The sequence below is a fragment of the Podarcis liolepis genome (genome assembly GCF_965112155.1).
Source record: "Podarcis liolepis genome assembly, chromosome: 5".
Classification (NCBI taxonomy): domain Eukaryota; kingdom Metazoa; phylum Chordata; class Lepidosauria; order Squamata; family Lacertidae; genus Podarcis; species Podarcis liolepis.
The window spans coordinates 8,894,067-8,917,016 of NC_139556.1; the positions used below are offsets into that span (position 1 = coordinate 8,894,067).

General features: G+C 42.2%; 2 protein-coding genes across 2 annotated transcripts in view; one reads left to right on the plus strand and one right to left on the minus strand.

The window, feature by feature from the left end:
* Positions 1-22,950, plus strand: part of GTF2F2 (general transcription factor IIF subunit 2) — a 59,853-nt gene that overhangs the window by 15,667 nt on the left and 21,236 nt on the right. Inside the window, exons 5-6 of the mRNA XM_083503542.1 lie at positions 1,018-1,056; positions 11,447-11,528. Coding sequence (XP_083359668.1) covers positions 1,018-1,056; positions 11,447-11,528 — 121 coding nt within the window. The remainder of the gene's footprint in view (positions 1-1,017; positions 1,057-11,446; positions 11,529-22,950) is intronic.
* On the minus strand, positions 6,850-9,360 carry KCTD4 (potassium channel tetramerization domain containing 4). Its single transcript, XM_083503552.1, has one exon. It carries the CDS (start codon positions 9,176-9,178, stop codon positions 8,198-8,200), a length of 981 nt encoding a protein of 326 aa, XP_083359678.1. The 5' UTR covers positions 9,179-9,360; the 3' UTR covers positions 6,850-8,197.

Consider the following 22,950-nt stretch of genomic DNA (forward strand, 5'->3'; position numbering starts at 1 on the left):
AGCACTATTGCTGGGTTAGTGGAGTCTGTAACCTGCAGCGTCTGTAACCTGAAGCGTATGTAACCTGAGGTACCACTGTACAACTAATCCAGAATGCGGCAGCCAGACTGGTGACTGGGAGTGGCCACAAAGACCATATAACACTGGTCCTGAAAGACCTACGATGGCTCCCAGTATGTTTCCGAGCACAATTCAAAGTGATGGTGCTGTCCTTTAAAGCCCTAAATGTCCTCAGCCTTTACCTGAAGGAGCTTCTTCACCCCCATCGTTCAAGCGCCCTGTATACCTCAGCCTGGACACTGAGGTCCAGCGCCCAGGTCCTTCTGGCAATTCCCTCACTGCAAGAAGTGAGGTTACAGGGAACCAGGCAGAGGGCCTTCTCGGTAGTGGCACCCACCCTGTGGAACGCCCTCCCATCAGATGTCAATGAGAAGAGCGACTATATGACATTTAGAAGACATCTGAAGGCATCCCTGTTTAGGGAAGTTTTTAATGTTTGAAGTTTTATTCTGTTTTTAATGTTCTGTTGGGAGCCGCCCAAAGTGGCTGGGGAAACCCAACCAGTTGGGTGGGGTATAAATACTACTACTACTACTACACAAAATTTTACATTTGAGAATCAGTTTTCTGGCATGGTTGGGCTTTGGCAAGTTATCTCTTAGAGCCAAACTCTGTGTGATGTTAAATTCGCATGTAACGTTGCATGTAATTTCACTCTTAATCATGGGGCTATTAGCGTTAAAATGGGGAAAAGTGGTGCCACCTCCACTGCACACCTCATAATCCAGGCTGGGTGCTGATTCTAAACCGCAATTTTATAGCTTGAGTGGGACAGATGGTTCTAGAAAGAGGCGTGAAAGAGCTTCAAACAGTAGATCATGATTGACTGAAAAGCCTTATGTTGTTCAGGATTGGACTACAGGGAGTTTATAGCATTCCATAAGGTTGGGTTACAAATAGGAACACGCTTAATATTGAACTGTAAAGTCCTAAACCTTATTTTATTGTCATTTGCAGAAAGTCAGACAGATGAAAAACCTGAAATCAGCAACAGTGGTAAGTGTTGGCTGCAATAACTTGTTTACGGAGATAATAAAAAACAACACTAACTGATTCATTGCTACAAATTCCTTGAATTGTTCAAAATCTAGAGTTTATGCAGGTGGTTACATTGAAACTTTTAAAACGTTTGGATGTATTTCTGGTTTCCTTTGGCTACTTAATATCATTGCAGTTTGCAAATGCTTGGTGAGGGAATTTCACAAGCAAGTTATGATCGTCTTCGTTTCAAAAAACCACTTCAGGTTTCAGTGGTGTAGCGTGGGGGGTGCAGGGAGGGCCGGCCGCACCGGGTGCAACATCTGGGGGTTAGGGTTAGGGGGCGCAAATCCACGGGTTAGGGGACGCAAATCCACGGGTTAGGGGGCGCAAATTACTTGCCTTGCCCCGGGTGCTGAAAACCCACGCTACGCCACTGTCAGATTTTGTGAAATATAACAAATAATCACAATTGTATGGGGATGGACAGACTTGCATGATCTGGTGCAAAAGACAGAGAATTCCATAAATCTGAGTCCAAGGATTTATGAATATCAAAACTCTAATAGAGACCTTCTGCAAACACATCCAGTTGTGGATACCTCAAACTCTCTTCATTGCAGCCATATAATTTAGGGTGGGGGTTATTTTCTTGCTGGTATTATTCCGTGGATGTGTGGCTTCCTGCTCCCAAGGGAGTTAAAGGTTGCCTGTTTGGCAAGGTTGGTTCTGTTTTATTTTATTATACTTACCATAAAGGTAAAGGACCCCTGACAATTAAGTCCAGTCGCAGACGACTCTGGGATTGCAGCTCTCATCTCACTTTACAGGACGAGGGAGCCGGCGTTTGTCTGCTCCACAGACAGTTTTTCCGGGTCATGTGGCCAGCATGACTAAGCCGCTTCTGGCGAAACCAGAGCAGCGCACGGAAACTCTGCTTACCTTCCCCCTGGAGCGGTACCTATTTATCTACCTGCACTTTTGGTGTGCTTTTGATGTGCACTTTTGGTGTGCTCTGGGGTTGCGGCGCTCATCTCGCTTTATTGGTCGAGGGAGCCAGCGTACAGCTTCCAGGTCATGTGTCCAACATGACTAAGCCGCTTCTGGCGAACCAGAGCAGCGCACGGAAACGCCGTTTACCTTCCCGCCAGAGCGGTACCTATTTATCTACTTGCACGTCGCGCTTTCAAACTGCTAGGTTGGCAGGAGCTGGGACCGAGCAACAGGAGCTCACCCCATTGTGGGGATTTGAACCGCCAACCTTCTGATCGGCAAACCCAAGAAGCTCAGTGGTTTAGACCACAGCGCCACCCGTGTCCCTTACCAATTATCTTAGTCTGGTGTTTAACAAAAGCCTCCAGGAAGACCCACGTTTGCAGGCTTGGAAGGCTGTTCCATGCAGTCACAGTCACAAAACAGTTTGCTGATCTCCCAGCACAGGCATGACCACTACCCAGTCCTCCATAAAAATTATCTCATTTCGATGACAAAGACTTGGACTCAGCAGTTAAAAGAACTTGAAGTGAGGCTGCCATACAGTGAGATTACCCGGATACAATTGTGTTGCAGGAATCTCATCAACACAAATCCTCCAAGTCACCTTTACCTAAGGGTTGATGGCTCAGTGAGCAACTGTGCACACCTGCCTCTTCAAAACCAGGGGTGGGGCTACCCTCTTCACTAAGCAATGGCCATTTCCGATGGGGAAATCTAGCAGACCTAAATGGCAGGTTTCTTTTTGTAATTCTGGCTTGCATATATGCATCAAATTCCAGCCAACATGCTTTTCTTAAGGACACTTTGCAAAATACTGAATGCCTTCAAAGAAGGCTCAGTTATAATTGGAGGTGACATTAACTGCTGCCCTAATGACTTCATAGATCACAGCTCTTCCTGTTCTTTAAGAAGCAGCCAAGATAATCAGTTGCAGAGCATAATTGCCTACTGGGGCCTAACAGACACTTGGAGACATCTACCATATTTCCCCGCCTATAAGACGCCCCCATGTATAAGATGCCCCCTATTTTTGAGGACTCAGATTTAGGAAAATGGGAGGAGATGCACAGCGCTCCCTCTCCCTTTTCTGGCTTCTGGCTTAGCCGAGCAGCCTGCATTCGTTCCATAAGACGCACACACATTTCCCCTTGCTTTTTAGGAGGCAAAAAGTGTGTCTTACAGGGCGAAAAATACAGTATATGTTGTATTTAAATGAGAAAGAAATGGAAAAAATGGAAGCGAAAGCTTTTGATCTCTTCACTTTCACACTGGGGAAGGAGAGGAGAGCAGGATACCATGAGCCCAAGACTCATTCCCATTGTTACAACCCATAATTTCTCATGTTGCCAAAAGAGCTCCCACTGTGATCCTAGCTTCTTCCATGATGCTATGGCATGAGAAGCTAAGCCTCAGGTATATCAGTTCAATTCTGAGAATGCTTGCCTTCTAATATAATGACTTAATAGCAAGCTTCAGTCATTGTCTTAATGCTCTGCAGTTACTTAAAAAACTAATCACACAGTCATGGTAACTGATGGTTTAGTGCAAACTTGTTCGGAGAAAATGTTTGATGTGACACTTTGTGAGCAATAGCCTCCTCCATATTTTATGGTTACAGAGTTGTATTTTTGACAGCATGGGAAAGCAGAGCCATTTCTGATTTGTTAGGGCAGTTAATGAGGCTGCCAGATATCCTATTCTTTAAGCATTGGATTTAAAAATCAAAGGAAATCTTTGCTTTATCTACCAATCTGGTATGTATTTTCTTAATGCAAATCCTGGGACAACTCAAATAGAATAGCTTCATGTGGCTTCATCCCATTTAGATATCATATTCATGAAAGTGGTTGGTGGCTATCAATGGAAGTTGTCAGGCTCACACTGTTTCTAGCCCAACCCAGACATAAGAGATACCCAAAAAGGCCAGGTCTGTATGAAATGTGGGCTGGTGCCGCTCCTTAATTGAAAGGTCAGCTATGAGCTGCTGAAAGAATCCCAAGAACCCTGTGCTTCACTTTTTAGAAATTCTTTTGGACCTTATTGGAACAATGTAATGACCAAAAGTATTAGCAGATTAGAAACAAATAGGAAAGATCAAGCTAATGTTGTAAAAATATTTATAAGAAGCCTTTAATCCTTTTAAGTGTGGGCATAATCCAAGGTCTAGCACGTTTAGAGGTAAGTAAACATGAAGCTGTGCCCTTGGGATTTGTGTGTCAGAGAGCCATGTACGCATCACACTTTCCTGTGCCATCTGATGGGAGTCCTGCATCTATCTTTTGAGAATCATAGTTCCCATTGGAATCCAATTCTGCTGTCTGGCAATAATCCCAGAAACTGTTCTGTTCTTACTAGAACAGGCAATGGGCTGCATATGGCCCTGGGGCTTTAATGGAAACAAAAAGCTGAAGTTTCAGTTATTTAGGAGTAGAAATACTTGTCTTGAGAGCACCCTGGCTACCTGCAAAATACATAAATCTGGATCAGTCTTGGGAACGTGTCCTTCCTTCCTTCCTTCCTTCCTTCCTTCCTTCCTTCCTTCCTAGAAAGATGTCCCCCTTCCTTCCTTTTTCGACTTTAACTGTGGCAAAAAATATAACATTGAACCCATTTGAAGGAATTTGCACTGGATATGTAGAGGGGGAGTAAACTTTCTTGATGCTGGCTCCTGAATTTACAAGCATAGCTTGTGGGAAGCCAGTATTACACCTCTACTAGGTTTCATTCCTCAATCCCTGACAATTTTCTCCTATGCTCAAACCTTTCTCAGTCCTCTAATATGGTGGTTCCCAACTTTATGAGTATGAATACCACCTTTTAAGAAATGTGGACCCCCCACCACATTCTAATTGTTGTGATTTTAGGCTCTGTTAATTGAGGAAATACATAATGACAAAAAACTTATAATAAAATGTGCCAAAATCAAAGAAAGCAGGAAAAAAGCATTTATTTCCCCATCATACTCAGCAACTAACAATCCAAGGATTAATTACAAAAGGTATTAAATATAAATTTAATCATAAATATAAATCTGTTTGACCCCAATGTACCCACTGATTAACCCAATTTATTCAAAAGGTATGAAATACCATTTTTATTTATAATTATAAATTTATTCATTTATTTATCCAGTATAGTGGTCAGCAATCCCAAGTAATCAATCATACCAAACTAAATACTAATTCCCCCCCCCAGTGAACTCAACTGAAACAATCCCCGAAAGGATGAAAAGGAGAACTTGCATTGCCACTAATATAATATGTTCCTTTGTGTCAAATCAGAGCTATCAATTGTACACTTCAACGAATCCCTGTCACTGTGAATAAAGCTACACGACACAGTTAATTTGATTCTATTTTATTTATACTTAACATTTTATTCATTTTTGTTTTTTTTATAAGCCAGTTGGCATGAGCAGCAAATGCAACTCAGAACAGCAGACAGCCCAAATGAACTAAGCCTTCAAACAAGCCAGCCCCCACCCCAGGAATTAGGCAACTCCGATCCCTGGAATGGGGAGGCGGGTGGTGCTGTGGTCTAAACCACTGAGCCTAGGGCTTGCTGATCAGAAGGTTGGCGGTTCGAATCCCTGCGACGGGGTGAGCTCCCATTGCTCGGTCGCAGCTCCTGCCCACCTAGCAGTTTGAAAGCACGTCAACATGCAAGTAGATAAATAGGTACCGCTCCGGCGGGAAGGTGAACGGCGTTTCTGTGTGCTGCTCTGGTTCGCCAGACGTGGCTTAGTCATGCTGGCCACATGACCCAGAAGCTGTCTGCGGACAAACGCCGGCTCCCTTGGCCGATAGAGTCTGCGACTGGACCTAACAGTCAGGGGTACCTTTACCTATCCCTGGAATGTATCCCAATAAAGCAACAAAAGGAACCCCTAATATCGCCAAAACTAATGAACGTGAATATACTCAGTAGTTAAGAGGCAAACCCCCCACTTACGGTCCATACCATAACCACTAAAATCAAATTGAAGACTTTCATTCTGTCTCCTACCAGAAAGCCCTCTGTATAGGGCAATGTAAAGGCCAGAAACCCCTAGTGCAACACACTTCTTCAGGCAAAGCAGCAAGGAGGGGAAGCAGTGCTAGAAACCACTGCATTCCTTTGCCTTCCCCCCAGGTTCTTCCAGGTGCATCTCATACCAAGCACCAACCAAGGAAAGCGAGGAAGGCACAGGCCACACCCACAACAATAACCAGTGCTTTTCAGCAACCGCAAGCCCCCCAGTGTTCATGCAGGGCTCCTAGAGATGCTGCTATTGAAGAGGCAGAGGGAATCAGTCAAGTGCTAGCTGGAGGATCATTACTTGCGGACCCCTTGCGATAACTCCGTGGGCCCTCAGGGGTCCATGACCCACAAGTTAGGAACTACTTCTCTGTCAAACTAAATCCAGAAAATAGGGGGCAGGGGGCAAGACAGACCTAATGCACATATACAGGCAAATCTGTACAGACTTCCCCATCTTTCTGATCTTTAGCAAATCACCTCTTTCTCCATTGTATCACAAGTGGTTTTTGTTTTTTTTTAAATCGGGGTTTAAGAAGCCTTTTGTGATTTGTGCTGGCAGCTGATGATTGGTAAAGTAAGGACAGAGCCCTGTTTAGCGGACTGATAGCTGTTCCTCTGGAACAGGGTCCTGATCACTGCATACCAACCTGGGACCACATCCATTTGATGTTCTGCAAAGCACCCACTATATCTATTTTGTGATTCCAAACACATGAAAAGTGGTTGTAGTGTCCTTATTTTGGGACATACGCTTCAGAAGCATTGGCAGGTTATAAGAGCTGATATTTCTATATCCTTGTTGGTAAATGAAAACTTTACTATTGACAATCTGGTATGTTGCACCTCTCTTTTGATCAGAGACTGAGCTACAAATTGGAAAGTCCCCAGTATGAACCTCTCCTCTTGCATACACTTGCTTGCTTAGCTTTTAGAGAAACCATTATTTCTCATACTCTGCTCATACTCTCACACTATATACTCTGTATACTATGGCATACTTTGATTTTTTGGAAGTATTGCAGCAAGTTAATGTATGTGTAGAGCTTTGAAAAGGCCTCTACAAATACTTAGTGGCTCTTAGTGTTAAACTTGCTGGAGATCAAAATTCTGTGTGACATCACCGGGTTCTATATGTCATTTTCTCACTCGCAGAAGTGCAAGAAACCTCTAGACATAATTGTCATCAGCATCTTATTTTGTTCAAAGATTTGTCATGATATAGTTAAAGTACAGCTCATTGTTTTAGTCAAGATGGGCATAACTAACACTTGTAGTTATAGTTCAGAATTTAAAATTTGTAGAGCATCTGCCTACATTTCTTTCCTCCTCCAGCCAGAACATGTTTTCTACCAAACCCCTGCAATGTTGATATGTTGATTTAAGTTTTCATGCTGATAATATGGAAGACCTGCAATACAGGATCCTAAAAAGCAAGCCTTTGTGGAAATGAAGTTTGAATAATTTTTTTAGTTCAATAGCTATGTGAAATTAGTAAGCAAGATAGAAACAGCGTAATTGCATTTTACTCATCACTTACATCGCAAAGTATATAATCTTTACAACAAACAACAAAACTGGGTTCCTTTATATAAATCATATTTTCGAAGTACAAGATAAAATCTCCTGTATAGCTTTTTGAAATGGAGTGGGCATGTTTATATATCTTCTGTAATTATTCAGTATGACTTGCATTTAAACCAGCAAGTAAAAACTGAAACTTAATTGGTATCTGAAAACCAGGATGTATTTAGTTAGAAAACTGTGTATGTTGAAAAGAAAACGCTTTTATCATTCTTGAGTGAAATAAGATGTACTGCATCTTAGCCACAAAAGCACATACTAATATTTTAGCTAGATTCTGTGGTAAAGAGACAGGAGAGAGGAGACAGAGATGTAAATTGCTTCAGCATTCAGTCTGATTTTTAAAATCATGTTTAGTAAGTATCTCTTTTATTAATAAATTTAGGCACAAAGAACTCATAGATGGATGTTACAGTTTACATACCATTAGCTCACATTTATTCATTAGCAGCAGTGCTCTGTGGTGTACAGAGTTGAATAAATCATTTTGCGATGTCTTGAAGTTTAATTAGATTTACAGGCTGCATGCTTGTGGCCTTTTGTCTATTGAGAGAAGAAGTAATTACTTGATAAAATGAAGTGCATCACTGTGAACAATTGACCCTTTGGAACAGTCCAGGCTGGTCAGCAACCTAAATCCACATTTCAGTGCCATCATTATAGCTTCAAACTTAAGAGTTTCCAAGGTGCACACGAAAGTATTGTCTTCCTTCAAAACAAGCCGAGTCCCATTTTCTGACTTTATGAAGTATTTGAACTGGATAATGTTGGAAGAGATTGAAAACTCTTCTGGAAATCCATCCAGCCTGCTTTTGGATACCAAAACAATGCGCGATTTTATTTTTGTTATGAAATCAGGAGCATTGCAAAAAATCCGAAGGCCCTGCGAACGGTCGTGGCTGTCTGTTATCTCCAGAAAGGTAGTCTCCCTGGCTGCAAGCTGCTCCTTCTCCCACCTTAATTTCACTGCATCAGCTAACACTTTAAGCTGAAAAAAATCTGCCTCTCGTGCCAGAAGATGGTTTTCTTTAAATCCCTCTGGTAGAAGCAATTCTCCATTCCGTAGGAAGTTCAGAACGTGCCTAAAGAGCAGCCCATCCCTGTCTATAAAATAATGGCCATCTGCATCAGACGGACAGAGAACCTTTCCACTGACAACTCTTTCCAAAAAAGAGTCTGGATACTTGGTTAGTGTTTGCTTTTGCGTAACGTACAGATATCCACCAACGTTGAGAGTAATTGGAGACATTTTACAATTCTTGCCTTGATCGGTGCCTTCCGAGTCGTTGCATTTTTTGTTGCTCTCCATTTCACGCCTGTTTTGTGCTCCGTTCTTTAAGACGGCTTTCTTGCTTTGTCCTCCTTTTGCTTTGTATGGAGATTTCGTCAAAAAGGCACCTTTATTCAGCTCTAGAACAATGATAGAATGGGAGTGCTGGAAGCATTGCATGAGCTTGTCGGCAACAGCCTTGCAGTAGGTGGCGTAGAAGCTATATGTATGCAGTGTGATACTGGGAGTATGACTGGAAGATGCAATTTGCATTTAACCGTATAAGGGCAAGAGGATGGCAAGGGAGAAAGGCGTCTTAGTTATTTTTCCTCTTGAAGACTCTGAAGTTTAAATGATTAAGAAGTGTCTTTTGTTTATGCAGAAAGAAATTAGCTGTTTGCCTGCATCTTGGTATTAAGTTGAAATATAGTATATTGAAAATTATGAAATGGTGGAGGAACCCTAGCTATTTGTTGTAAAATACTTTTCAAAAAGGGTTACCAAACAGTAACCTCAAAAACCTTTACTATTTATGTTTTTCAACCATTTTTTAAGCTTTTCATCATCCTGTTGCATTTTGCTCGTGCACCTTGCTCTGAAACGCAACTGTTGATAATATTGTCATAAAATTAAACGTAGTGTTAAAAAACAACAGTGTTTTATATAAAATGGATTTCTAGGGCAAACCTGCTTTTCAACCATATAAAGCAGTCTGGGATCCCCCCCCCCCAATAGAAAATAATTTTATTGGCAAAAATATTGCTAGTAGAGATGACTTAATTGGTTTGCATTTATATGGCTATATTTGACAGATCAGTTCAGTTTCTGGTTAAATTGACACTGCTGTTGCAATGTGAAAGAAAGCTGGTAGGTTTGTCACAGATCTTTGGATATACCACACAATATTACAGCTTAGCAACACTTCAGCGATGAGAAAATGACCACAACATGGCATTGGAAAAGCAGCCCTGTTTCTTCTTGTAGCAGCCATGGCTTTCAGGCTCAGATCTTAAACAACCGATTCTCCCTTTGCAAATACTTGCAACAAGGTAGATGACAAGGAAAGCTGTGCAAGTATGGATGTCTACTTCCTTCGTGTAAGAAAGGTTGGGTCTGTAGCTTTGTATTCCACAGCAAGGGGGGGGGGATTAACTCTTTCAACATCATCTACTTGCTATTTGCTGTGGCATAGCTACAGCATTAAGGAATATTTCTATAGCTAAGAATCAAGTAGTATATTAACTTTAATTCTTTTTAATATTTAGGCTGCCCCATCCATGCCAAAATGTATTTACGTTTGAGATTCCTGCATTGCAAGGGGTTGGACTGCATGACCCTCTGGGTCCCTTCCAGTTCTGCAGTTCTATGACTCATATAATTCAGGTGTTATCCACACAGTTTCCGCTAGTGCCGAATCCACTGTCATACAACAAGCAATGCTAATCTTTTTACAGGTTTGAGAGGAGCATTTACTCTCGCCATGTACATGCCGAAAAAGAAGTTAGCTTTTCCTCCTGCGTACAAGCAAGGGCAACGCTTGCACAACAGGATTCGGAGTTGCAAGGATGGACAGAGAGCTAGCCAAGATGTCTTAAGAATAACTCCATTTTCTTCTCATAGCCTAGTTTCTGAATCTAGGTATTATCTCCACATTTTCAGACAGTTCTCCATAACCATGAGGCTTAGTCATAGGCTTGTTATTTATTATGTTTGCATGAGTCTAAAATAGGAACAGATAGGAACCAACAGCTTAATAGACTGTCCTTCAAAGATTGCATCTAAGTGTGCAAATGGTTTGTCCATATTTTATATTTATATAAGTATATCGAGTGGATGGAACTGATACAGTGTTGGGGTTACCTGTACATTGCGTTATTCTTTCCCGAGGATGAAATTGCTACTAAATCCCCCTGTGCTGACTGAAAAAAAATTGTATGCTGGTGTTGTGAACCTACAAAAGCATAACTATAACCTGGTTGTAGGGTATCATTGGCAATACCCATATACTAGAGGAACACACCTGTGTGTGGGGGAAAGGATGTAGTCTTTTGAAGATGTTTGACGACAATTTCCTCATTTACAGTGGTACCTTGGGTTACAGACGCTTCAGGTTACAGACTCCGCTAACCCAGAAATAGTATCTTGGGTTAAGAACTTTGCTTCAGGATGAGAACAGAAATCGCGCAGCAGCGGCGCGGCAGCAGCAGCAGCAGGAGGCCCCATTAGCTAAAGTGGTGCTTCCGCTTAAGAACAGTTTTAGGTTAAAAACGGACCTCCAGAACGAATTAAGTTCTTAACCCCAGGTACCACTGTACTGGAATAGGACAAGAGCACGTGCTGTCAATAGCCTGATGGTTTGTTTTGTTAAAATTGTTGATTGGACTGATTCTACTAACAGAAGTAAAACCGTTTTGAAAAAATCTTGGGCATATCGAGTGCTTTATCACACTCAAAGCATAAATAAAAATACAACTTATTAAAATGGCTACCGTTCATACTCATAGGACTTTTGCTGGTAATCTGGGTTTCCTTCTATTTCAGAAAAACTGTCTCTGGAAGGAATAGTAGTCCAGCGTGCAGAGTGCAGACCTGCAGCCAATGAAAATTACATGAAGTTGAAAAGGTGAGCCTTTCCTTCTGTTTTTTTAATTAAATCTGTTGTATGGTAGCTTGGTATAACTTAAATATGCGTTGTCTTTCACATGGCCGCAGTGATGCCTATACATGGATGGTTGTTAAATTGGGTGTATCATTATTTTCAGTCGATCCCTTGAAGAAAGGTGATATTTGAAACACATTGGGATGGTCGTGTTTCATTCCTTATTTATTCAGGTATTCTATTATTAAAATAGAATCCTGCATCGGTGGCTGGCAGCACAACTCCCCCCCTTTTTTTCTTTCTTTTTGCTTTGGACTCCCAGATTCATCAGCCCCAGCAAACATTGTCAGTGGCCTGGGGTGGTGGGATAAGTCGTCCTGCAACATCTGGAGACAACATCTGGAGAACTATAGGTTCCCCACCAATTCCTTACACTATTCATTTTAAGGGACACCATGGCAACAAATCTGTGCTATGCAACTTGCATTCTGTGGCAGTACATTGGCCACAAGCATCTCATCACATTTTCTTTTAATGCTGAAAACCTCAAAGAAGACAATAAAGTTCAAACCTGTTTTTTCCCTGTTTCATTTCATGCAGGGGGATGCATGTATTTTTGTGACCAATGTAACACACCAATGCAACGCATTGTGAGCAATGTAACACACTTAATCAATGTATGTTTTATTGTCCTAAGATCATCTGGTTTTGTTTCTAAGGTAAAACTTATTTTCAGTTCAGCAAATGAGAGAGTAGAGCTGTTCAACAAAGGCCCCGTATAATTGTGGAAAAGTCAAGTGTCTCAAGGTACAGATAGGTAGCCATGTTGGTCTGCCATAGTCAAAATAAAATTCCTTCCAGTAGCACCTTAAAGACCAGCTAAGTTAGTTCTTGGTATGAGCTTTCGTGTGCATGCACACTTCTTCAGATACACTGAAACAGAATTTGCCAGATCCTTCTATATAGTGAGAAGGTGAGGAGGGGTATTACTCAGAAGGGTGGTGGGAATGGGTGATTGGCAGATAGCTGAGATGAGCCTGTTGACGACTCTTAACGACTGCAATAGGTCTTACAGGAAAAGGCAAGGGGTGAGAAGGTTAAAAATGGCTTAGTCATGTATAATGAGATAAGAATCCAATGTCTTTGTTCAGACCAGGTCTCTCCATGGTTTTAAGTTTGGTAATGAGTTGCAATTCAGCAGCTCTTTCCAGTCTATTTCTGAAATTCCTTTGTAGTAAAACAGCTACTTTGAGATCTTGTATAGAATGCCATCAAATGCCAACAGTGTCCTTCAGCTCTCTATATTGGACAAACAGGCCAAACCTTACGCCAAAGAATAAACGGACATAAATCTGACATCAAGAATCACAAAACAGAGAAACCAGTAGGAGAACACTTCAATCTCCCAGGACATTCTATACAAGATCTCAAAGTAGCTGTTTTACTACATGGTGTCATGGTAGAAGATCCAATTTCTAACTTCTCCATTTGGAGATTATAAACCCTAAGCTTGTCTTGACATTTTGTGCCCAACTTCCTGTCCTTAATTGCTCCAACCAGCAGAGCTTGGTGAGAATATGGTCCTCAAAGGTATTTAGTCTACCCCAGTATCTAAGGTAGGCTAGAGCAAATCTGGCAGCTATCAAGGGGAGACCCAACAGCTCTAAGATGAGCCGATGGTGTCCCTGGAGGAAGCCCTAGTATCTGCCTCATAAATCTATTTTGTAGAACTTTTTGTTCAGATTTGACACCAGTTCCCCAAATTTCAGCCCCGTAAAGCATTTGTGCACATAGATCTTGAGGGCAGAATTGATTAGCTGCCCCCTTTCAAATGGAAAAAACCTGTATAACTAACTGGCCAGTAGAACAGGCAGGTGATAACTTAATTGCATTCATTTGGCATTTCCATGAATGCTTTTCATCAATAAGCAATCCTAGATATTTAAACATATGTACTTGCTCAAGTATATGACCATCGAATGACCACTTGGACTTAGTAACCCTCTTACTCAATGTGACAACTTTGGGTTTTAGCATAATTTCCTTTTAGACGTTCTTTTTTACACAGTTGATCAAATTTAACTAGCATCCTTCCAATTTTGTTCAAAGAAAGCAGAACTAGGGGATCAGCATGTAACAAAATGGACGCTTTACAATTCCCAAAGCAGAAACAGTTTCCAATGCAGTAGTTGCATTACTGCAAGAGCCAGTGTGGTGTAGTGGTTAAGAGCGGTAGTCTCGTAATCTGGGGAACTGGGTTCGCGTCTCCGCTCCTCCACATGCAGCTGCTGGGTGACCTTGGGCCAGTCACACTTCTTTGAAGTCTCTCAGCCCCACTCACCTCACAGAGTGTTTGTTGTGGGGGAGGAAGGGAAAGGAGAATGTTAGCCGCTTTGAGACTCCTGAAGGGGAGTGAAAGGCGGGATATCAAATCCATACTTCTTCTTCTTCTTCTTCCTCTTCTTCTTCCTCTTCTTCTTCTTCTTCTTCTTCTTCTTCTTCTTCTGTTTGCACAGTAGATCTTCCCCTCCTAATTGCCCCATGTCCTCTCCAAATCTGCTCTGGAGGGTTGGGGGAATAGAGTGGTACCTCGGTTTACGAACTTAATTTGTTCCGGAAGTCCATTCTTAAAGCAAAGCATTCTTAAACCGAGGCGCACTTTCCCTACTGAGGCCTCCTGTCGCCGGTGCCCTTCCACCATTCATCTTCCGTTCGTCTTCCGGGGTAAAGTTCGCTAACCGGAGCACCTACTTCCAGTTTAGCTGAGTTCGTTCACCAAATAGTTCGTAGACCGAGGTACCACTGTACTTTGAACAGATTTAGGGGATCCACAGGGAGAGAAGAGGGAGGGGCAGTTCCATTGTTCAGCCAGAAATTATTGTGGTTGTGGAGCTACTTCACTGGATACTACCAAAAGCATTTCCTGCAAATCCTACTATACAGTAAGTGCAGGAGGAGGTTAAAAGAATCCCTGCCTCCGACAAAATGGCGAAAGAAAAATGTGAAAACAAGAGGCTTAGGTATGTCTCTTGCTGTGCAGAAGCTGAAGTCCAGGCATTCATAAAGAATTCACTTTATAGGCAGCATACAATGGTAAACATGTCTACTCTGAAGTAAATCTCTTTGTGGTTACCTACTCCTAGATAAGTGCTTACAGGATTGCAAAATCAAATAATTTAAAGACAATTAAGTTTGTAAGATTTGTTGTTGCTTTTTAACCGTAACAAGGTTGGGATCTGTAGCTGGTTCATCCATAAATAGGCCTTGATTTTTTCAATTTCAGCAACTATAGAGGACAAAAAAAGCACCCCACCTGATGTTTGTCATGTGGTTCTTCTTTAAAATGAAAACTGGCTTTGGCTACTGTTTTTATTTGTCTTGCAGGGTCTTTGCAAATGTATTCCTCGGGGCTATAAAAGCTCTCCATGGTGTTCACAGAGGCGTAGCACTTATGACACATTAATTTGTTTGGAGAAGAGGTAAACATCACCTGAGCTGAGAAATTGCATCTTTGCCAAGAAGGCAGAGAGAGAGAGCAAAAGAAAACTTGCTCCAACTTTTAATTTTCGCATATATGCTACAGATATACATAGAATAATAGTGAGAAACTTTCTGAAGTTGGAGGAGAGCTTTCTGTTGAAAAGTTGCATTTTAAAAAAATCTGAAAATGAGAGACCTTTCACTTTCATGGCTCAATAGTGAGAGCCTGATGGCAGAACGATCAAAGTTATTATTTTCTTAGTGATCATATCCTTGGAACCAAAGTTTTCTCAGAATAATTATTCTCTTAACCTGAGCATTTATCTTTTCTTTGGCCAAAAAAATTACTGGAAGAATAATTCACTGGGGTTTTTTTTTTAAATTCTTGTACAGGCTTTCACAATATGAACTGTAAGATTAGCTAGGGGTTGAATTATAGCACTTAAGTATTTATATTTCATCCATTTCACCTTACTGTATTAATCTGTAATGTGCAATCTGTAGTGCACAATCATATTTCATTGCAGGGGGTTGGACTGGATAACCCTTATGATCCCTTCCAACTCTATAATTCTATGATTTGTTATATTCTGTTTCTACCATTTCTATTAGTTGAGGTGAGGCTCCTTCACTTGAGTATTATAACTCTATTTATAGCAACAATCAAAGCTTTATAGGGTGCCAGTTTTGCAATAGTTCATCCTAAGATGTGAATCCCATTTTGACAGAAGGGGCACAGAACAGGGTTGCCCCTTGTCCAATTGCTCTTTGACCTCTCTCTGAACCCCCTGGTGACAGTAATACATAATAATTGAAATATGTGTGGTTTTCTGGGAAGGAAGGTAGAAGAAGAACCTCTGAGCAGATGGTATAACCTTACCAGCATTGTCAAAAGAACTTTGTAAATATGAAAGGGTGGCAGGCCTTAGAATTAATCTGGATAATCTTTAATAATGTATTTCAGTGTACCCAAAATGATCAACTGTGCCTAAAATAATTGGTAAATGTTCCACCAAGTTAAAAGGTTTACTAAAACCTAGGAATCTGGATACCCCGAAACATGAATAAATAAATGCTTTAAATTATGTTCCTTTAGTGAAAAAATTAAAAAAGGACATAGGCAGACAGAGTAAATTACAGTTATAGGTGTTAGGAAGAACTGTAATGGCACAAATAGTGATACTTCCAAAAAATATATTATTATTTTGAGTTCTCCCCATCCATCTTCAAGCAAGTATTTTGAAAAAAATGGCCAAAAAAAGGGTATTTGTGTTTGGATTTCAGAAAAAGAAACCCAGGTTGGCCATGATTCTAGAAAACTGGGGCAGGGGGCAGATGGGAAATTCCTCCATTTTCATCATATTATGATGCTTTTCATTAGGGACAGCTTAGTTTTCTTTTGAGAAAGATTGCTTAAAAATGGATTATGTTGCAGCATGAGATGTTACCACATATGGATTTAGAGGTATTAGGTAAAGGTAAAGGTACCCCTGACCATTAGGTCCAGTTGCAGATGACTCTGGGGTTGCGGTGCTCATCTTGCTTTACTGGCCGGGGGAGCCGGCGTTCGTCTGCAGACAGCTTCCGGGTGATGTGGCCAGCAAGACTAAGCCACTTCTGGCGAAACCAGAGCAATGCACGGAAACGCCGTTTACCTTCCCGCTGGAGCGGTACCTATTTATCTACTTGCACTTTTGGTGTGCTTTCGAACTGCTAGGTGGGCAGGAGCTGGGACTGAATAACAGGAACTCACCCCCTTGCAGGGATTCGAACTGCTGACCTTCTGATCGGCAAGCCCTAGGCTCAGTGGTTTAGATACAAAAAAATCACAAGCCATATACTTTCAATTGGATCAGGATATGGAAAGACATTGCAGGGTCATTTTCTCCAGTATGTTCCCCTCTGTTTCCACTGAGATATTATCCTCAGGTTGTTGATTCTCCTTCATAGAAAACCATTTTTTCTTGGGAAAAGAAAAATTATGTTTAGTTTACAAGATTTGTACATTAATTGTAATCCTATACAGTGGTGTCCCGCAAGACGAATGCCTCGCAAGACGGAAAACCCGCTAGACGAAAGGGTTTTCCGTTTTGGAGGTGCTTCGCAAAACGAATTTCCTATGGGCTTGCTTCGGAAGACGAAAATGTCTTGCGAGTTCCTGCGGGGTTTTTTTTCCTCCCCCCCCCTTTCCCCAAGCCGCTAAGCTGCTTATCAGCTGATCCTAAGCCGCTTAACAGCTGATCTGCTAAGCTGCTTATCAGCTGATCCGCTAAGCCGCTTAACAGCTGATCCGCTAAGCCGCTTATCAGCTGATCCGCTAAGCCGCTTAACAGCTGATCCGCTAAGCCGCTTATCAGCTGATCCGCTAAGCCGCTTATCAGCTGATCCGCTAAGCCGCTAAGCCGGTTATCAGCTGATCCGCTAAGCCACTTATCAGCTGATCCGCTAAGCCGCTAAACCGCTTATCAGCTGATCCACTAAGCCACTAATAGCGCTAATCCGCTAAGCCACTAATGGGCTTGCTTCGCAAGACGAAAAAACCGCAAGACGAAGAGACTCGCGGAACGGATTCTTTTCGTCTTGCGAGGCACCACTGTATTCATGGAACAATTTGCCTTGAAGGTGTGGGACCATGGCTACAGGTTCATCAGTTTAAACCTTGCATCAATGTTTGCAAATATATGCTACTAGGCCTCTAACCAATTTCAAATGAAATGTCCTAAATAAAGGACATCAAGGCAGAGGCTTCATACTGGCTATTTAAGGTGACCTTTGGGACATTACAACAGGTTTGTCATTCTCATTATAGGAAACAACCCACTTCCTCTTCTTGGCTTAGCATACAAAGACCAGACACCCTGGGTTTGCAACTGCTCGTGTGTTAGGTCTAGTATATAGATCATATTAATGTGGCCAGAAGATCTCAATTATTCAGCAGCACTTCACTAATAGACCATGCTGACTCTACTCTCAGAGCCTCTCATGTTTTTTAACACTTGGGTCTTTCCCAGTCCCAGAGTTACTCATCTGCTATTTACTTTGTCATTCCAAAATTGAATAAACATGGACCATCTTTCATCAAATATGTTTTGATAAGTGTTACCTGTTGCTTTCCTAATCACGTTTGCTTTATCAGGAAGACAATTGCCCAAGTTTTCTTCAGCCATTGTGTCACTGCTGGAGGATTTTGTACTCTTCCAAAATTTAGCAATACCGAGATTTGCTGTATTCATGTATTTCTGACTAGCTTTGGCGAAATCTGGAAGATTAGTATCCAAGGGATTGGGGGAAAGAGAGAAAGTGTGGCAGACAAGGAGGCTTTCCAGTTCGGGAAATGTGCAGGTTTCACTCAAGTGCACATATTCAAAAATGCTTAAATCCTTAAATATCAGACTACAGCAGATAGGAGGGGGCTAATCATGAAAGGTACATTCACACATTCGCTCTCACACCCACACTTATACAGCTTCCTCTTTGGGAAACCAGCCATTTTCTAAGATTGTGTCTGAGAATCTCTTACAAAGAAATGAATTTGAAATCAAATCATCTTCTTGTGCTATTAAATAATGGCACAGATGTGTTTTGAAAAACTTGAATCAAAACATCCAGTTCAGATTGCTGCGCCTTTTCCATTGAAGTATCTAATCATGGGGAAGAGAGTCAAGTTGTATTGTTTTATTACACTTGGCTTTGTGTTAAATTTATTCATCTATAAGTGGAACACCAAACTAATCTTATTTTTTCTCATGGAATATCTATTCTTAAATGTACCATATTTTTTGCTCTATAAGACTCACTTTTCCCCTCCTAAAAAGTAAGGGGGAATGTGGGTGCATCTTATGGAGCGAATGCAGGCTGCGCAGCTATCCCAGAAGCCAGAACAGCAAGAGGGATTGCTGCTTTCACTGTGCAGCGATCCCTCTTGCTGTTCTGGCTTCTGAGATTCAGAATATTTTTTTTCTTGTTTTCCTCCTCCAAAAACTAGGTGCGTCTTGTGGTCTGGTGCGTCTTATAGAGCGAAAAATGCGGTATTTCTTATTAATATTCACCTGCTATATGCTATAGGGATTCTGGAAGCTGCCTGCATCCATGTCAGGTTGCTGTTGCTGAGCAGACAAAATACTAACAAAAAGTTGCCTTTGATGAAATGTCTTCATGGTGTCTGTCCACATATTTCGTCAAGGGGTAACTGGAGATAAATTTGTATATGTGTTTTAGTAATCTGACAGAGAACGCAAACTGCCTGGGGCTCAGAAAGAAACCAGGTAGGCTTGGTGATCTCTCTGTCTCCCTCCCTAAAGATATGCTTTGAATCCCTAGAAGTCACTTCTGTCTGGGGAATAGAGGGAGTCTAAATGGGGGTGTGATGGCAGCCTGCTTGGCATACCCAGACTGCCAAGGAGGATGGAATGGGGGGGGGAGACCTTTCCCCCTTCCATTGCAGCATGTATTAATGGTTTCTGTTTGACTATTGCTACTAAACAGAATTGCTGCAGGACTAGTGCTACTGCACTTGTTTTTCATTTAAATCAGACTGATTGTGGGTGTTGTGCTTGTCTTGCTCAGATTCTGGAATCCTTTAAACATTTCCCACAAGCTCCTTACCTTGATTGTGGGAGAGTGGGGCTGTGTTTCTAGCTGTTTTTTAAAAAGGAATACATTAGTAAAACCTGCAAAGCGTGAGGAGCAGTTACTGTGCATTCTAGGATTATGGAGACAGGAGACTACCTGCATGGCTGCTTTGCGCGCTCATATGGCTATTTGTGAGTGGGCTTAATGTATGCTTAATACCTGAACGTACAGTGTTATAGTTAAGCAGTGAAGGTGCCGGTGTTTTCTGGGAGCCTGCGGTGGTGACATGATCAGAAACAAGCTAGCTGACATGCTTCATTGCTGCATCTGTTAATTATAACCTCTCTTAGAGGCCAAGTATTGACAGCTTTCACACAGAGCTACCAAAGTAACAGCATATTGCTACCAGTTACATCTCGGCACCTTGTTGCCCTTGGTGCTGCGTCTTGCCTTTCCCAGTTCCCGCTGGTGTGCTTGCTTCCCTGGTAACCATTTGTTTGTTTCACTTGGTGAGGTTTTAGAAAAAGCTGGATACCTACAACATCTAAAGGACCCCTGGCTGTCTGATGGCGTTGTGTACAGTGGTACCGCGTGTTACAGATGCTTCAGGTTACAGACGCTTCAGGTTACAGACTCCGCTAACCCAGAAATAGTACCTCGGGTTAAGAACTTTGCTTCAGGATGAGAACAGAAATCGTGCTTCGGCGGCGCGGCAGCAGCAGGAGGCCCCATTAGCTAAAGTGGTACCTCAGTTATGAACAGTTTCAGGTTAAGAACGGACCTCCAGAACATAGCTGTCAACCTTCCCTTATTTGGCGGGAAACTCCCTTATTCCAGTGCTGTTTTCCGCTGCTTTCCCGGATTGTTGATATCCCGTAAATTTCCCGGATTTCAAAGGAAGCAACTCCTCTCCCTCCCTGCCCGCCAGGAAGGCGCCTTAACTGCGTTGCTCAGCTGCCCAATAAGGGGTCTGAGAACGACTGGGGTGTGTGGAGCTTGCATGCCTTATGCCGATCAAATCGGCCACGTTGCTTGGGGACTCGCCTTTGCTTCAGCACTTCCCAGCGGGGTGGTGGTTTCCTTGCTGCTGTATCCCTTTGCTTGGTCGCTGCGCTGTGGGAACCACCGCTTGAGGCTTTGTTTGGCTGCTGGCTGGGCTTTCTGCCTTTGGGTCTTTGGCTTGGAGGGGCTCTACTCTGTGTGTGTGTGTGTGTGTGTGTGTGTGTGTGTGTGAGAGAGAGAGAGAGAGAGAGAGAGAGAGAGAGAGAGAGAGAGAGAATGTGTCACTTAAGCTGATAGTAGGAATGCTGTAGCTTCATACACTTACCTTCACACAATGTGTAATTAACTTGGGGATTTTTTTTTACTGCAGGATGTGGTGAGCTCAGTACTTTAGATTTACAAGGGGATCTGAGAGATGAATGGGAGATACGTTTTGTCAGTATTAATGGACAGCTAAATAGAAACTTAACCCCAAAAGTTAGGACCAAGATTCAAATCTTTACTGGGTAACTTTGCTCACTAGTAACATTGAACCATGAGGACGAGATGGTTGGACAGTGTTCTCAAAGCTACCAGCATGAGTTTGACCAAACTGCGGGAGGCAGTGGACGGGTGAGGCTGCTGATCCCTTATTTTCAAATCTGAAAGTTGACAGCTATGCTCTAGAATGAATTAAGTTCTTAACCTGAGGTACCACTGTATATGGAAGCATATGCAATTACCGGTAAATAGCATGCTTCAGAAGCTAGTGCTTGAGTTAAAAGAACAAACCCTGTCTGTAGACTTGCAGCTGAAGAGTAAGAGATCCTGGGCCCATGGCATAGGGCAGGGGTAACATTTGCGGGGCCCTCCAGAGGTGGGGCTGCAATTCCCATCAAGCCCCGCCAGTGCAGTAATCGTGGTATTTGCTTAATTATAAGGCATAACAAAGGGAAGCGGGTGGCGCTGTGGGTTAAACCACTGAGCCTAGGACTTGCCGATCAGAAGGTCGGCGGTTCGAATCCCCATGACGGGGTGAGCTCCCGTTGCTCCTGCCCACCTAGCAGTTCGAAAGCACCTCAAAGTGCAAGTAGATAAATAGGTACCGCTCCAGCGGGAAGGTAAACGGCGTTTCTGTGCGCTGCTCTGGTTCGCCAGAAGCGGCTTAGTCATGCTGGCCACATGATCCAGAAGCTGTACGCCGGCTCCCTCGTCCAATAAAGCGAGATGAATGCCGCAAGCCCAGAGTCGGCTACGACTGGACCTAATGGTCAGGGGTCCCTTTACCTTTACCTTTTAAGGCATAACAAACATAGACATTCAGAATTGAACACCAATTTGGTTCCTAAGTCCTTGGCTGCCAACATAAATAAGGAAGCAGGCAATGTAACACCATCTTCCTTGCCTAATAGCAAAATGTACCCAAATTCACTTAGTGTAACAAAAGTCTTCCTAAGGCTAAACAAAGATTGAGCAATTCCATGAGGATCTTTATAGAGAGGACATTGGTGAACAATACAGTGAACTACTGTATGGCCTGTATAGCTGCCTTGCAGAAGACATAGAAATGTTGTTCCAAAGGTAATTTCTTGTAGCATCTATCCAGAAAGGCACAAGGCATAACACTGAGTTTTAATTCTGTAAAAGCAATTCTCTGTGAAGCTAAGGTAAACCAGTTAGCTTTCTGATTAACTGTCTTAATATGTGGATGCAGCTAGAAAATTTCAAAAGAATGGATAAATGGCATATCAAAGAAGCTTTCTCATACACAAGAAACCATAACTGCAATATAGACCGTGACTGGATCTTAGTCAGCTCACTCTCAAGTTCTCTAGCAAGTGTAGGCAAAGCAGCAATTGACTTTTGAGAGTGCGCATAAGCTATAGAAAACAGACATGAAAATGGGAGAGTTTAAATTCTGCTCTAGAAATTTAAGAGTCGAACTTGTATTCTAGCCTGTTCCAGCCCACTTCTGCACTGCCATATGCTGCACTGGTACCAACAGGTAAAGGAAATACTTTCTTAAGAAAGAAATTTTGAAGCTTCTCCCAACTCCTGGACCTCCTGAGCTAAGACCTCACATTTCTATACCAGTGGGTACACCACGTTGGTGTGGCAGGAGAGGATGGCAAGTGTGGTGGGAAGGTTCATGGAGAATTGAAGAAACAGTTAAACATTTCACTATGGCATAGTATCAGAATAATTTTTTTTTGGCTATATAACCAGAAACAATGTCTCTCCAAGCGCATTGGCTATTCTTCTACAGTTCTTCATGATATATTGTTGTGAACAAGGATTTTCAACTCTGACAAATATGAAAGATCAGAAAAGAGAAAGGCTTCTCTGTGTTGATGAAGAGATGGGAATTTGTCTCAAATTAGATAATTATAAATGAGATTACATGGCAAAATCA